Below are 14605 nucleotides of genomic sequence, written 5' to 3'. Positions count from 1 at the left end.
CCAGGGACTGCTGTGTCATTCTGGACAAACACCTGTTATTCAGCAAATGGGGCTGAGACTCAGAGGTTAATGAGGGGTGGAAGGGGAGGAGAGTGAGGGGGACGGTTGGCAGCCACAGTGAAACCCCATGAATGCAGGTGTTTGCACGACTTCTCCTCCCCCACCACCCTCACTTAAAACAGGGAAAGTATTGGGGAAAAGAGAGAAATTATGTGAGTAAAATAATAGCTCATAATCTGGGAGAATTGACTCATTATTAAATTGTTTTTCCAAGCTTCAGAGCTACTTTTAATCCCAGAAGGGGCAAGTGGGAAGCCGAAGAATCACCTATGAAAACAGACCGCTACTTCTGTCATTGGGTTTTCCTACTGCCCTTTCTCTAGCACATTTGTCCAGCAACTTCAATGAAGACGAGAAACACAGTTCCTACATGATTCCCATTTTTGATTCATACCCCCAAGGAATAGGTGGCACCAGAGTTATATTCCTTTTTTGTTTTTTAATACTACAACTTGGAAAGATCTAATACTCAATAAATGGAATTTAACTAAATTTTAAGATCTAAGTGAAGAGAGGTTGTCATCACACATTCCCTCAAAGGCCTCCATGCTTCCATCCTTGTGCAGACTCCATCCCCTCTGAAATCCTGGGGCTCTGTGAATGTCTCTGTCACAGGTGGTGACAAAGTCTTGACCACAACTTCTAGGAGACATGTCCCACTAGAGCTTAGAAGGCATCTTGCCTGCTCTTGTCCTTCACTTTATGGCCAGGAAAACTGAGGCCCAGGGCAGGACAGGGAAGTGATGCCATAGATCCCGTCGGGTGAGGATGGATCTGCAGCTTACCAACAGTGTGCATTCTGCTGCATCACAAACCTCCTTTCAGACTGCGACTCCCGGGAACAAGCCATGCAGTTTGCCTGGATGGCTTCTCCTCCACATCAGCAAGAAAGAGCTTTCTCTGATGAGTCACAGCAGTTAAGTGCTTGAAGCCCCTGAAGCCACCAGGATTAAGGTTCTGCTGGGTTATGAAGGGAAACAGCAGGTACTCTGGAATCCTATGTCAGATAAGCCATTTGCTAGCTTCTGAACAATCAGAGGAACTGAGCCTGTGGCCAAGCAGGGCGACTGGCAGAGGCCTTCCCTTGATTCCTTGCTTTAGTTGTTTCATTGAGGATTTCTTTAGTTGGATGGTGACTATAGTTTAATATGTGCTCTGATCGTTGAACTGGAATCCATGATTCCAGCACTAACAGTTTTGTTGGAAGTTAAAGTTCATTGTGGTCACAATCAGGACTGTTCCTAATTTTTCTGGTTCTCCTCTCCTTCCAGGAACACACAAGGATTGAACTTCCCCACCCTCTTGAGTCTAGGCATGGCCAGGTGATTGGCTTTGGCCAGTGAAACGTGAATGCGAGTAATATCATGTTTACATTTTGCATGATAACTGCACATTTAACCTGGTTGGCCCCAGGGCCTCACTGTAAGCTGTGGTCCTGCTAGGACTCTAGCTCTTCTCTTGCTGGGCTACTGGTGTTAGTTTGATCTGCAAGGGAAAGCTCAAGGCCCATCCTCTGAGGGGATCCAGATGAGAATGGACTTTAAGGGACTTCAAAATAGTTATTTAACAAAGATCTATTGCTCTCAAAGCATGCCCCGCTTGGGGTCAAGGGATATATGAAGTTTAAACGATCATTGTTTTTCGGGAACTGTGGTGCTTACCTTCAGAATTCTGGTGCGTTTTATGAAATGAGATATTAGAAAACCAGCATGAAGTAGTAGAAATAGATCTCTATAAAAGTTTACACTCCTTTAATCTGTAAACCCAGGCTCTGGATGGTGAGGAATGATACTGAGTCCATGTGGTTTTGTGCCTGAGTTGCTACTGAGAAGGCTTGAATCTTTCAAAGAGCAACAGAGAATAAGACAAGCCAAACATAGACACTTTTTTGTATGGTTTGTTTTACAAATTTGAAGAGACTCAGCTACAGCACCAACTGTCACACTGATACCTACTTGGTAGGGCTACAGGTGTGCAAGGCCTTCAAATGCGGCTTCCAGGTTGCAATGGAAACAGATTTCTCGTCAGCTGCGTAACTACGCCAAACACACTGCATGGGGCATACACGGCGACATAAAAAAGAAAAGCAAAGAGAGGGAGATAGAATGAAATGAAATGGCGATTATGAAGTCAATGCATGTTAAGAATCTCCGCTTGTCATACTGAGCCCTTATAAAGCCCCACAGGGTGAGGAAGACTACTAGACATTGTCCGCCGGCTATTAAACACAGCGTCATGTCACATCAGTGGAACTGCTTTTCATAACAACTCACATCAAAGAACAAAAGTACCAAAAAATATAGCATAAAGCAATTTTTGAACTGGTTAGGGAAAGGTATGACATTACCCAAGGCCAACTATCTGAGCATGCACATGCATCCCGGCAGCCAACTGCACGTCTTTAATCACTATTGGAAAAGCGAGAGGCAAAGGACCCTGAACATCCACAATGCACCTAGAAAATTAGCCAGTAAACCAGCTGGTAAACTAATGCCCACAGGGTATGTTAATGATTTACTGAAATTCCCTGAAGCTGAACTATGCAATCCTTCTAATGCTAGAAATGAAGATATTGATAACAAAAAGCAGGACTAAAACAAGATTGGGGAGAATGCATTGTCTAGGAATATAATTGGAAAGCACGTAAGGATTCAATGCCATGGTCTAAGAATATGTTTACAGTTCTTTGATATAAAATATAAGCTCTGTCTACTTCGTATAATTATACCTGACATATATAATACAAAGTATTTTCATATAATCCTCACAATCACAGTGAGGGTTAAGATCCCCCCTTTTAGAGGAGAAAATAAAGGTTCAGATAAAGGAAGAGGTTTACAGAAGGTTGGTAAAGTCGAGACACTATCTCAGGTTGCCTGGTTCTAGGTCCTGGAATCCCCCCACTGTCCTTTGCTGACTGTTATTGGAAGAACTTCTGAACTGTCTACTTGAGAGACTGCCTGAACTTGCTTTCCATATGGATTTTAGTGAATTTCTTCCTTTGTAATATGTCTGCAAACATCTCTAATGACCAAGTGTTTACTCCAGTCTCCTGAGAGGAAAGACTTTTATTATAATTCGTAAATCAGAGCATTCTGGTCTATGTGGCAAGTTCATTGAAAGGGGTCATATCTCTAGTACATGACCATCCTTCATGATTTTGAACCTACATGAAGAAAACAGTGATCTAATAATACTCCCTTTCCTGAGAATATTATTGAAAAAAATGTGTGCTGAACAAAAAGAGTCAAAAATTGACATAACTTCTTTGGAAAACTGTTTGCCAGTAGCTAATAAAGCTGAACATATACGTAGCCCATGATAGAGCTACACACTCCTACATATATACTCAACAGACTTGCTCACACATTCCTCACATGATATGTACTATAATGCTCCAAACAGCACTAATCTTAACAAACAAAAGCTGGAAATACTCAAGCACCCATCAACAGTAGAATAAATAGATAAGTTGTGGGTATGAACACGTAGACAGGTACACAGTAAAAGCACACTGTAACTACACTCAACGGTACGGATGAATTTTACATGAATAAAGTTGAAGGAGAGAAACAAGACACACAAGAGGACACACTGTGTGATTCCGTTTCCATAAAGTACAAAAAACAAGGAAAACTGATTTTTGGAAGGCAGCAGTGTGGTTCCCCTTGGGGATAGTGGTTGAGAATGTACATGGGAGGTACTGGCCATGCTCTTTCTCTATCTGGGTGCTGGCCACACATGGTGCTCATTTCTCTCAGAATCCGCACTCTATTCTGTATGCACATTGTATTTCAGTAAAACGTTCAAGAAATGATATAAAAAACTGGAAAAATATACAGTGAAACCTGAGGATTTTTTATATCATTAGGGAAGGTTTAAGAAATAGAAGCACAGCTCCTTGCCTGGAGACTTGCTCACACAGCTCATGTTGATTTATTCAACAAATTGGTGAAAACTTATACTAAGCATCTTGGCATCTTTTAGAGAATAAAGCAATTATCATTGTACCGTCTTCAAATGTTGGTTTTTGCAAATATTGTACAAACAATTTCCAGAGTGATCTAGAGTAATCAATGACAGCGCACAGATTCATCAATGCAGCCCCTTCTCTAGGGAGGCCCGAGAACTTCCGACACTGTGACGGCATAGGTGGCTACCTTGATTAAGCAGTTTTCATAGAAGGCATCATATACATGTGAACTCACATACCTTTGAAAGCAAGACTTATGTAGAACTAGAAGCATACAGCAGCTCTGTGCATTATTAGAAAATGAAATCAGTGAGAAAAAAAAGTCCCAAACAATAATACAACAAAAAATGGGACTAAGGCATTACCTGCCAATGTTATAAAGAATTGGGGGCAAAAAAGCCACTCCTAGAAAATTGAAGATTTTCTTAACTATTCTGGCTCTTTTTCTATTAAATTTATCTCAACGGCTAAGCTCCTCTTCCCTTCATTAGGCTTCTCCTGAAAATGTCTTGTAAACGGGAAGCAAAGAAGGAGCAGGTGGCATCTCTCTCAGGACTGACATCAGCTAACAGTCAGAATGGAAGTGGAAAGGGTGCCTCTCTTGCTCTTCTAATAACTTTGTCCTGTCCTGAGCTCATTCTCAGCTAATTGCTTCTAGTGCTGCACCTCAAGGCCACAACCACACAGTCAAGTAGCTGATGTTCCTGTATTTAAAGCCAAAATCACATGGTAGTTGGCAGAGAAAAATACTGCCCTGAGGGACTGAAGTTACCCAGGGATAAGCCACAGGAAGGAAAAGAAAACCAAAGGCAGCACTTGTCAGGCACCCCAGTGCTCTAGGCAGCTGAGTAAGTCCAAGCTCCGCCTACAACTGTAAGCGCAATGACGGCACAATTAAGTTGGTGGGAGTATTTGGTTTGTATTGTCTGGGGTATGACAGCTATGACACATTTGACCCTTTCTGGAAATTTTAATTTCAACCGACCATCCAAAGGTGTAAATAACAGGGAAGTGATTTTTTTTTCAAGAAGTCAGAGAACTAAAAGATTTAGGATGAAAACCAGCAATCTCTCCCCACCTCACTTCTCACTAATTCAATCTTGTTGCTTCTGTTTTTAAGAATCCCTATTTTTATGGATTGTTCTCATATTTCTTGATTTTTCAATTGTAGGCTTTTCAATTAACTTCCTACCATGAAAAATAATGATATAGTCCGCTTATACTTTCTGTTTCTCTCATCCTCCCAATAGTTTTCAGTTTAGTTAATTTTTAGTTAAGTTTAGTTAAGTTTTTAGTTTAGTCTAGTCAGTTAACACTATTTAGTGTTTGCACTATTTTGACCATGCATCTAGACGTAGGTCAGCAATATGATGTCCATGACTACTTTTTCTTTCTTATACTTTTTTTTTTTGTTTTCCTTGGAGTTATTATTGCCCCATTTTAGTTTCTTGATTTACCTTTATGTACCTATTAGGAATACATTCCCAAACTCAACAAAGTCTCTAAAATTCCACTAGTCAAATGTATCACGAAATCTGTCAGTTCCAATTTGCGTTTCCTTGAAGGTCTTTCTCCTGGTCTCTCCAGCCACCTGTTCTCTGCTCCCCAGCTGCTGCTGCATTGGTCCCTGCTCTCTGCTCTCGAGCTGCTGCAGCATTGGTCCCTGCTCTCTGCTCCCCAGCTGCTGCAGCATTGGTCCCTGCTCTCTGCTCCCCAGCTGCTGCAGCATTGGTCCCTGCTCTCTGCTCCCCAGCTGCTGCAGCATTGGTCCCTGCTCTCTGCTCCCCAGCTGCTGCAGCATTGGTCCCTGCTCTCTGCTCTCCAGCTACTGCTGCTTTGGTCCCAGGACTTCCCTTTACTGTCAGCCTAGAGATTTCCTTTCTCTTTCCTGCATGAGATCTCTTGTTTCCTGGATCCCATGTCCCCTCCTTCTTGGTTTATCTCTTTGTTCTAGAAAAGGAATTCTATCTAAGTAGCTTCTTTCTTAAAAATTTCAGCTTTATTGAGGTATAATTGACTTATAAAATTGTAAGATATTTGAAGTATACATGGTGGTGATTTGATATACGTACACATTGTGAAAGGACTCTCCCCATCTGGGGAATTAACATATACATCATCTCTCACATTTATCTTATTGAGGTTTTTCTTGATGAGAACTTTTAAGTTCTGTTCCCTTAAATTTCAATTAAGTGGTACAACGTATTCAACTATGTCATCATGTTTCACATCAGACCTTCAGAACTTGGTCATCTTTAGCTGACAGTTTGTGACGTTTTTCCCAATTTCCTCCCCCTGCACCAGCCCCTGGCAACCACTTTTTACTCTTGGTTTCTAGGAGTGACTTTTTTTTGTTTTAATTTAGTTTCTACATATAAGGAGTACTATACAGTATTTGTCTTTCTCTGGTTATTTACCTAGCATAATAACAAGGTCCATCCATGTTGTCACAAATGGCAGAATTGCTTCTTTCTCATGGTTGAATAATATTCCATTGTACAGCCATGCTTCATTTTATTGCTCCTCATTTTACTGTGCTTCACAGATACTGTGTTTTCTACAAATTGAAGGTTTGTGGCAACCCTGCATCAGGTAGGTCCGTTGGTGCCATTTTTCCAAGAGCATTTGCTCACTTAATGTCTCTGTGTCACGCTTTGGTAATTCTAGCAATATTTCAAAATTCCTCATTATTATTAGATTTGTTATGGTGATCTGCAATCAGTGATCTTTGACATTACTATTGCAATTGTTTTGGGGCATCACAAACCACGCCTGTATAAGACTGGAACTTAATCTACCAATGTTGTGCGTGTTCTGACTTCTCCTCTGTTGGCCGTTCCCCCATATCTCTCCCTCTCCTTGGGCATCCCTACTCACTGAGACACAACAATATTGAAATTGGGCCAGTTAATAACCCTGTGGTGGCCTCTAAGTGTTCAAGCAAAGGGAAGAGTTGTATGTCTCTCACTCTAAATCAAAACCTAGAAATGATTAAGCTTAGTGAGGAAGGCATGTCAAAAGCTGAAAAAGGCCAAACACTAGGCCTTTTGTTCCAAACAATTAGCCAAGTTGTGAATGCAAAGGAAAAGTTCTTGAAGGAAATTAAAATTGCTACTCCTGTGAACACATGAATGATAAGAAAGTGACACAGCCTTATTGCTGATATGGAGGAGGTTTCAGTGGTCTGGACAGAAGATCAAACCAGCCACAACATTCCCTTAAGCCAAAGCCTAATCCAGAGCAAGGCCCTAACTCTCTTCAATTCTGTGAAGGATGAGAGAGGTAAGGAAGCTGCAGAAGAAAAGTTTGAAGATAGCAAAGGTTGGTTCATGAGGTTTAAAGAAAGAAGCCATCTCCATAACATAAAAGTACAGGGTGAAGTAGCAAGTGCTGATGGAGAAGCTGCAGCAAATTATCCAGAAGATCTGGCTAACATCATTAATGATGGTGGCTACACGAAACAACAGATTTTCAGTGTAGATGAAACAGCCTCCTATTGTAAGAAGATGCCATCCAGAACTTTCATAGCTAGGGAGGAGATGTCAATGCCTGGCTTCAAAGCTTCAAAGGACAAGCTAACTCTCTTGTTAGGGGCTAATGCAACTGGTGACTTTAAGTTGAAGCCAATGTTCATTTACCACTCTGAAAATCCTAGGGCCCTTAGGAATTACGTTAAATCTACTCTGCCTGCACTCTGAAAATGGAAAAACAAAGCCTGGGTGACAGCATGTATGTTTAAACATGACTTCCTGAATATTTCAAGCTCACTGTTGAGAGCTACTGCTCAGACAAAATGATTCCTCTTGGAATATTATTGCTCATTGGCAATCCACCTGGTCACCCAAGAGCTCTGATGGAGACGTACAAGGAGATTAATGCTGTTTTCATGCCCGTTAATCAAGGAGTAATTTTGACTTTCAAGTTGAGTTTTGAAGAAATATATTTCATAAAGCTATAACTGCTATAGACAGTGATTCCTCTGATGGATCTGGGCAAAGTAAAACGAAAACATTTTAGAAAAGATTTGCCATTCTACATGCCATTAAGAACATTCATGATTCATGGGAAGAGGTCAAACTATCAACATTAACAGGAGTTTGGAAAAAGTTGATTCCAATCCTCATGGACGACTTTAGGGGGTTCAAGACTTCAGTGGAGGAAGCATTTGCAGATGTGGTGGAAATAGAAAGAGAACTAGAATTAGAAGTGGAGTCTGAAGATGTGACTGAGTTGTTGCAGTCTCATGATAAAACTTAAATGGATGAGGAGTTACTTCTCATGGATGAACAAAGAAAGTGGTTCCTTGAGATGGAATCTACCCCTGGTGAAGATGCTATGAAGACTCTCGAAATGACAACAAAGGATTTAGTCTATTGCACAAACTTAGTTGATAAAGCAGTGGCAGGGTTTGAGAGGACTGGATCCAATTTTGAAAGAAGCCCTACTGTGGGTAAAACACTATCAAAAGCATCACACTCTAGTTCTCTTGCTACAGAGAAATCGTCCTTGAAAGGAAGAGTCAATCAATGTGGCAAACTGCATTGTTGTCTTATTTTAAGAAATTGCCACAGCCACCCACTTCAACCACCACCCTGATCAGTCAGCAGCCATCAACATCGAGGGAAGACCCTCCACCAGCAAAAACATTGTGACTTGCTGAAGGCTCAGATGATGGTTAGCATTTTTTAATAATACAATATTTTAAAATTAAGGTATGTACATTTTTTAACACATAATGCTGTGCACTACTACATTGCACAATTAGTAGGCTACAGGATAGTGTAAACATAAGTTTTATATACACTGGGAAACCAAAAACTTCATGTAACTCGCTTTATTGTGGTATTTGTTTTACTGTGGTGGTCTGGAACTGAGCCTGCAGTAACTCCGAGGTAAGCCTATATACCAAGCAGCTTCTTGAGTAAAGGTCAATGGTAGGTAAAGTTTTGAGATTATGCATGTCTGAAAATGTCTTTATGCTACTCTCAAACTCCATGAATAGTGTGGCTGGGTATAGAATTCTAGATTAGAAATAATTTTCCTCTCTAATTTTGAAAGTACTGTTCCACCGTCTTCTAACTTGAGGGTTGCTAATGAGAAATCCAATACAATCCTGATTCTTGATCCCTGGATATGTTCTGCTCAGAAAGCATTTAAAGATGCCCTGTTTTTGAAGTGTTCTCATGTTTTCACCATGATATTTTCACTGTGAAGTATTGTTCACAGTTCTGCATCCTTGGTGACCTTTTTGTTGTGGCCACTCCTATTCTTTAGTTTTAGAGAATTACAACGTAATAGTTCTGTGATAAAACCCTCCCCCTAGATGCCTTGTACTCTTTTTTGAGGTACTTCTGTGGGTTGGATCTTTGATCTCCTGGAAGGCACATCTCATTTTCCTATCTCTTTTGACTTATTTTCCATCTGTTTTTCATTTGACTTTCTGGGAGATTTTCACAACTTTATCTCCCCTTCTATTTTCTTTTTTTTTACTTTGCTGTCATGTTTTTCGCACCTAGGAATTTGTCTTTTCTAAGTCTGTTCTTATTTGTAACTGAGGCACTAAAAAGGATGTGTAAGCTCTGAATAAGTGATTTGAGTTTATTGACTGGCGGCTTCACTTTAAGATAATTGGATGAAAATTCAGTTATTTCACTAGCAGAAGCCCAAGTTTCAATATATAACTTTTTTTTCTTTTGGGCCAACTAACTTTCCCACAGCAATATCTTCTAACCTCTTCCCTTCTGGAAAATAAGCTGCTCTGTCAGCATTCATTTCAAAAACTTTGACTTAATTTTCCTGCTTCTGATCTCAGTAAAGCATCTTAACTTCACCCTCAATTGGTCCAATCCCTCTAGAAGTAAACCCCTAACATGGAACTTCTGAAGCATCTTCAGAGGCTAATCCCAGGGCTCCAGGAATGTATATATGAGGACGAACTGCTGCTATTTGGAAGGAGTAATGGATTCCGATTCAGACACAAGGGATTTGAGTCCTAGCTCTTCCTGGGCTTGTCCTGGAGATCAAGTGACATAATCTATTAGAAACACTCTGCAAACTGCAAACGCTTCACAGGTCTTGGGCATTAGTAATAAAAGTTGTGACATCTGGGCAGGTATTCAAAGCATTACGGAGAGCTGCTTTCTTTCCCAGACTGTTCCACTTGAAATGAAAAGTTAATTTCAATGAATCATGCAAAGATATTGACACAGCTAAATTTGCTGCAAGCTGCTGGGGTTTTAAACGTTTCCCTAAAACCGTGAAATGCTGGTTAATTTGGTTGTCTTACCAACCAAATGACAAAGCAATGTGGGAATCTCAGTGCCCTTTGGAAAAAGTGTGGCTCTGGCTTAAAGCAAATGAGATTGTTCTTGATCTTGATGCTTTGTCTGCTCAGCAAACCAAAGCAGGTTTATTGGGTAGGAAATGAATGGGTCAGCAAAAGAAGCTTGCTTTTCAATCTAGCGCATCCTTAAAATAAATTTCTATAATATACAATGAAGGCTTACAGCCGTGAATTCTGGCCAAGGGTTACAACAAGGAAGAACAGCAAATACACTATTATTCCTATGTCTAACAAATAAACTAATTGCATTTGGACAGGGAGGAATGCTTCTTAAATTAGTAGATTCCATTTTGATCATTGAACTATGATTTGATTTTACAGATACTCTTGATTGTTTCAAGTCTTTCATTTTACATTCTTTTTTATTCAGAATAACACACAAACTGGAGTTTTAAGTACAATAAAAATAAATGATTTCACTCCATTGTTACCCATGTTTGTACAAGTTCAATTATTGATCACAATATATGTTACATAACCCAGTTCCATAAAACAACATTCTAGACCTCTAAGCAAACTGTTCAGTCAGTTTCCTCTCCACCTTTTAGGGGTTACCCGGGAGGAAGTCCCCATCTTGCTCTGGCTGTGGACATACGAATGCCTCTGGCCCAATGATTTGCTGCAGGGTTAGTAATCTGTTTTCAAGTTCAGTTGGAAGTCACTTTTGCACAGTTTAGTAGTTGATGATGATAAGTTAGATCAGGAAAGTTCCTCCTACCATTCTCTGTATGTCTTGTGAATATGATAGGCAACAGCAATATACGGATATTGAACACTTGAGATATGGCTAGTGTCACTGAGGAACTGAATTTCTAAATTTAAATAGCCACGTGTGGGCATTGGCAACTGTATTGGGCAGCGTACTCAGTATCTTAAGGGACACATGCATAGGAAATTCCTCTGGGGGCTCACTTTCTAACAGAACAGCTGATACTCTAAGATGTTTTTGGGTAAAGAGTCCCTTTTAATATGCAGAAGTATCAAGGATCTGTACATGGAAGTGTTGTATTTTGGGTATGTGTTGAGTGAAAAAATATGCAGTAAAAAGCTAATAAATTTAGTAAAGATTTTAAGTAAATTGAACTTTATTCATGACAACAGCATCTCCATTCTCCTGAGAGCAAGTGATCTCTCTCTGTATATATATGTGTGTAAGATGTATTATTGGTTCCATAGGTGGTCAGGGCTTGGTGCCCGGATGGATGCAAGGAACCCGTGGATAACTTCTGCACTCACAGGTGGGAAACCATTGTTCTAGAATTAAAAGATAAGAAATAAATTAAAGGATAATGAAAAGATAAAAATAGTAAGGAGAAAAATTCATTAGACGTATGGGAACACCTCATGGCTAGTTAAGAAGTGCCTTGGGATGGAAGCCTGTCAGTCCTGGGCCTCAGCATTTTGTGTGCCCACCAGAGCACGAGAGGCCTCTTTTCTCTATGGTGAGCATCATTCGGCCTCAGATCTTGAACTCCTACTACTTAGGGATCTTTTCCTTCAAGAAAACAAAGTTTACTTTATCTTTAGTGCTCTTTTAAAACTTGGAAATTTAAAAAACAGAGACTCTTGGTGGTTTGTACTAGAAGTCAAGGCCAGCAGTCCATTTCCTTGTCAACAGCTGCAGAATAACTTGGTTTAAAAGTTAATATCTTGGGGCCGGCCCAGTGGCATAGTGCTTAAGTTTGCATGCTCCGCTTTGACAGCCCGGGGTTTGCAGCATCCCACATAAAATAGAGGAAGATTGGCAAAGATGTTAGCTAAGGACCAATCTTCCTCACAAAAAATTATAAAATAAAATAAAAATAAAAATTGCTATCTCCATTCAGTCATCAGATGCAAGCAGATCTCCTTCAGGGTGTAACTGAGCCACTCCTGGCTTCTTGCCTTTGCTCAGTTCCTGTTGGAGGTTCTGCATAGCACAGCGGTAGATAAAGGCTGAGGGAAGGTTGTGTAGCGGTTCCCCCCCCAAACCCACCCACATAAACCTACAATCTACACCAAAACAACATGCTTGTTACTATAGCATGAAGACAAGTCTCCTAGCACCTCAGATTGCCACTCCAAACCTCTTTGGTTTAGGAGTTCTGGATCTTCCACTGCCTGGAAGGAAGGGAAGAAACTTTAGATTGCATAATCATCTTGTCTGTATGAACTCCACAGTATGGATCTAGAGAAATATATTTTGTGATTCTTAAACAACCTGCTCCCAGGATGGCTCTACTCCCAAAAGATATAGATGGCAAAAAGAGAAGCATTCCTTTTAGTGCTGAAGCAAATCCTGAGTGATTGAAAAGAAAATGAAATTCTAAACAACCTAACAATCTTATGAGTTAGCTTCAAATAATATGCTTATTATTTCATATTCTCGAACACTGATGTATTCCATAATCCCACCGGCTCCTAAAATAGAGTAACTATTTCAAGTTATTGCTCTAGAAGGCATTTAAAGTGATTCCACAGGTGCTAAACCTTGACACTCTAAACAAATACATTGTTCTTCAGAACAGTAGCATACATCTAGCTGGAGAAGGTAATTATAACGCAGGGAACAATGCCATGTTCTGCTCCATCCTTAATGATCAATTATGTTTCACCAAGCAACTTGTAAGACACACTAGGTCATTCCAGGAGTAGCACACTGCTAACCTCTATGTGACCTTGCTGGCACGGTTAATTACTCTGAACAATGCATGTGCCGTTTACTGAAAATATATATTATTTTTCTGTTTTGGAGGATGGAACATTTATCCAAATCCAAGACTGGAACTTAATAGTTCCAGCTTCATTTTTAGAAATGAAACAAAACAGTAGCTCTACTGAGCAATGAAGTGCAGAGTTTAGAAAATGACCCAGCAAGCTCTCGGGGAGGCAGATCTTACCATCCACCTGTCACATCGACACTCACCTGAATGAGGTTGGCAGCTGGGTTCCTTCTTTTCTCAAAGTGTTTCTGGCGGTGCTGTTCTTGTACTTTTAATGCAAAACCTGAGCCAAGAATGCCCTGGAACAAAACACAAAAATAGTACTTTAAAATTTTTTCTAAAGCATTGTTAAATAATACAAATATTTTTTTTAAAACCTCTAAAATGAGCCTGAGAAAAGACAAGCAGTATGCAACCTGTCCATAAACATATTACTCATTAAAATAAATGCTGTTTACCTCTATTTTAACGCCATAGGCCAACGGCAAGCTGTCAGGCAAGAAATGCAACAACTTCTGTTGTTTAGTAAATCAACCAGATGTTGCCATTTATTGTCCCTTATGGGATAGTGAGAGGCAGCATAAGTACAAATAAAAATCACAATTTTTAAAAATGTTTTTTGTGTGGACTTTGTGGCATTTCCTTCTGCCTACGTTAGAGTGATGGTCCTGTTTAGTGATGGAATCTGGAGGACATAAACTGGTTTGGACGGAGGCAGATTTAAAACTGGGGAAAAAGTCTCACTGCTGTTGCCACAAGGAATTGTTCTTGCACTTTGATGAAACCACTAAGTTTTATCTTTTCCATTTGTGAAAAGTGAGAGGGTATTTAAAACCTGTCCCAGCTTATTCCTCCATGATGCTGTAATTCTACCCTTACCAAAGTAAAAAGAAAGCAGGGGAGGACGGTCATCCAGATGGGCAGACGTTCAGCTTTGAAGACACAGAAGTTTCCCATTTTGCCTGTTTGTACAATAAAGACAGCACATTCCTATTTTCCTGAGTTTTAATCTCACATTTTTAGCGTTTCTTAGCTTTTTGGTTTTGGCTCACCTATTCAGACTTTGGGGTTAGTAAGATTAATACCTCCCCCCTGTGTTTATATGAGTTTTTGGCTGGTTTGCTTCCTTCTGCTTATCATCTTGATCTGCCGAATTTCTGGCTCTTTGAAACGCCGCCCTCTTTTCCGTTGCTTTGGTCTAATATCTGTGGAATCAAGGCACTTGTCTCCACTCAGGTTGGCTTTGGGAGCCTGTTAACCTTGGGAGCTTGCTAACTTCAGTCTCTGGTCTTTGTAAGTCTCCACTTTATTGGCATGGGATATGGAGCCCCACTGCTTTCAAGTCTGTGGATTTTACTTGCCAGCTATAAATTACTGGCTTTTTATTAAACTTCAAGGAGTGCAGACCTCAGGTTACCAAAGAGTTGTCTTATAAGCACCAAGTCAGTACAATGAGCACTCCGTGTCACCGCGGGTTCTGCGTTCGTTGGTTCAACCAACGATCCAGAGCTGGTTGATTCTGCGTTT

At 40.3% G+C, this 14605-nt stretch overlaps 1 protein-coding gene across 14 annotated transcripts in view; it reads right to left on the bottom strand.

Moving 5' to 3' along the window:
* The window catches only part of KCNQ5 (potassium voltage-gated channel subfamily Q member 5), a 472281-nt gene that overhangs the window by 63255 nt on the left and 394421 nt on the right, over positions 1-14605 (bottom strand). For 8 of the 14 annotated variants that reach the window (XM_070584951.1, XM_070584957.1, XM_070584955.1 and 5 more), the window contains 2 exons: positions 13282-13377; positions 2016-2110 (listed from right to left, as the gene is read on the bottom strand). In XM_070584951.1, coding sequence (XP_070441052.1) covers positions 2016-2110; positions 13282-13377 — 191 coding nt within the window. Of the gene's footprint in view, positions 1-2015; positions 2111-12422; positions 12477-13281; positions 13378-14605 lie in introns of all 14 variants that reach the window. The other 6 variants (XM_070584950.1, XM_070584953.1, XM_070584952.1 and 3 more) reach the window with 1 other exon arrangement.

The sequence above is a fragment of the Equus przewalskii genome, chromosome 19 (assembly GCF_037783145.1).
Source record: "Equus przewalskii isolate Varuska chromosome 19, EquPr2, whole genome shotgun sequence".
NCBI classification, from domain to species: Eukaryota; Metazoa; Chordata; class Mammalia; order Perissodactyla; family Equidae; genus Equus; species Equus przewalskii.
This window is presented reverse-complemented; position numbering and strand designations above follow the sequence as displayed.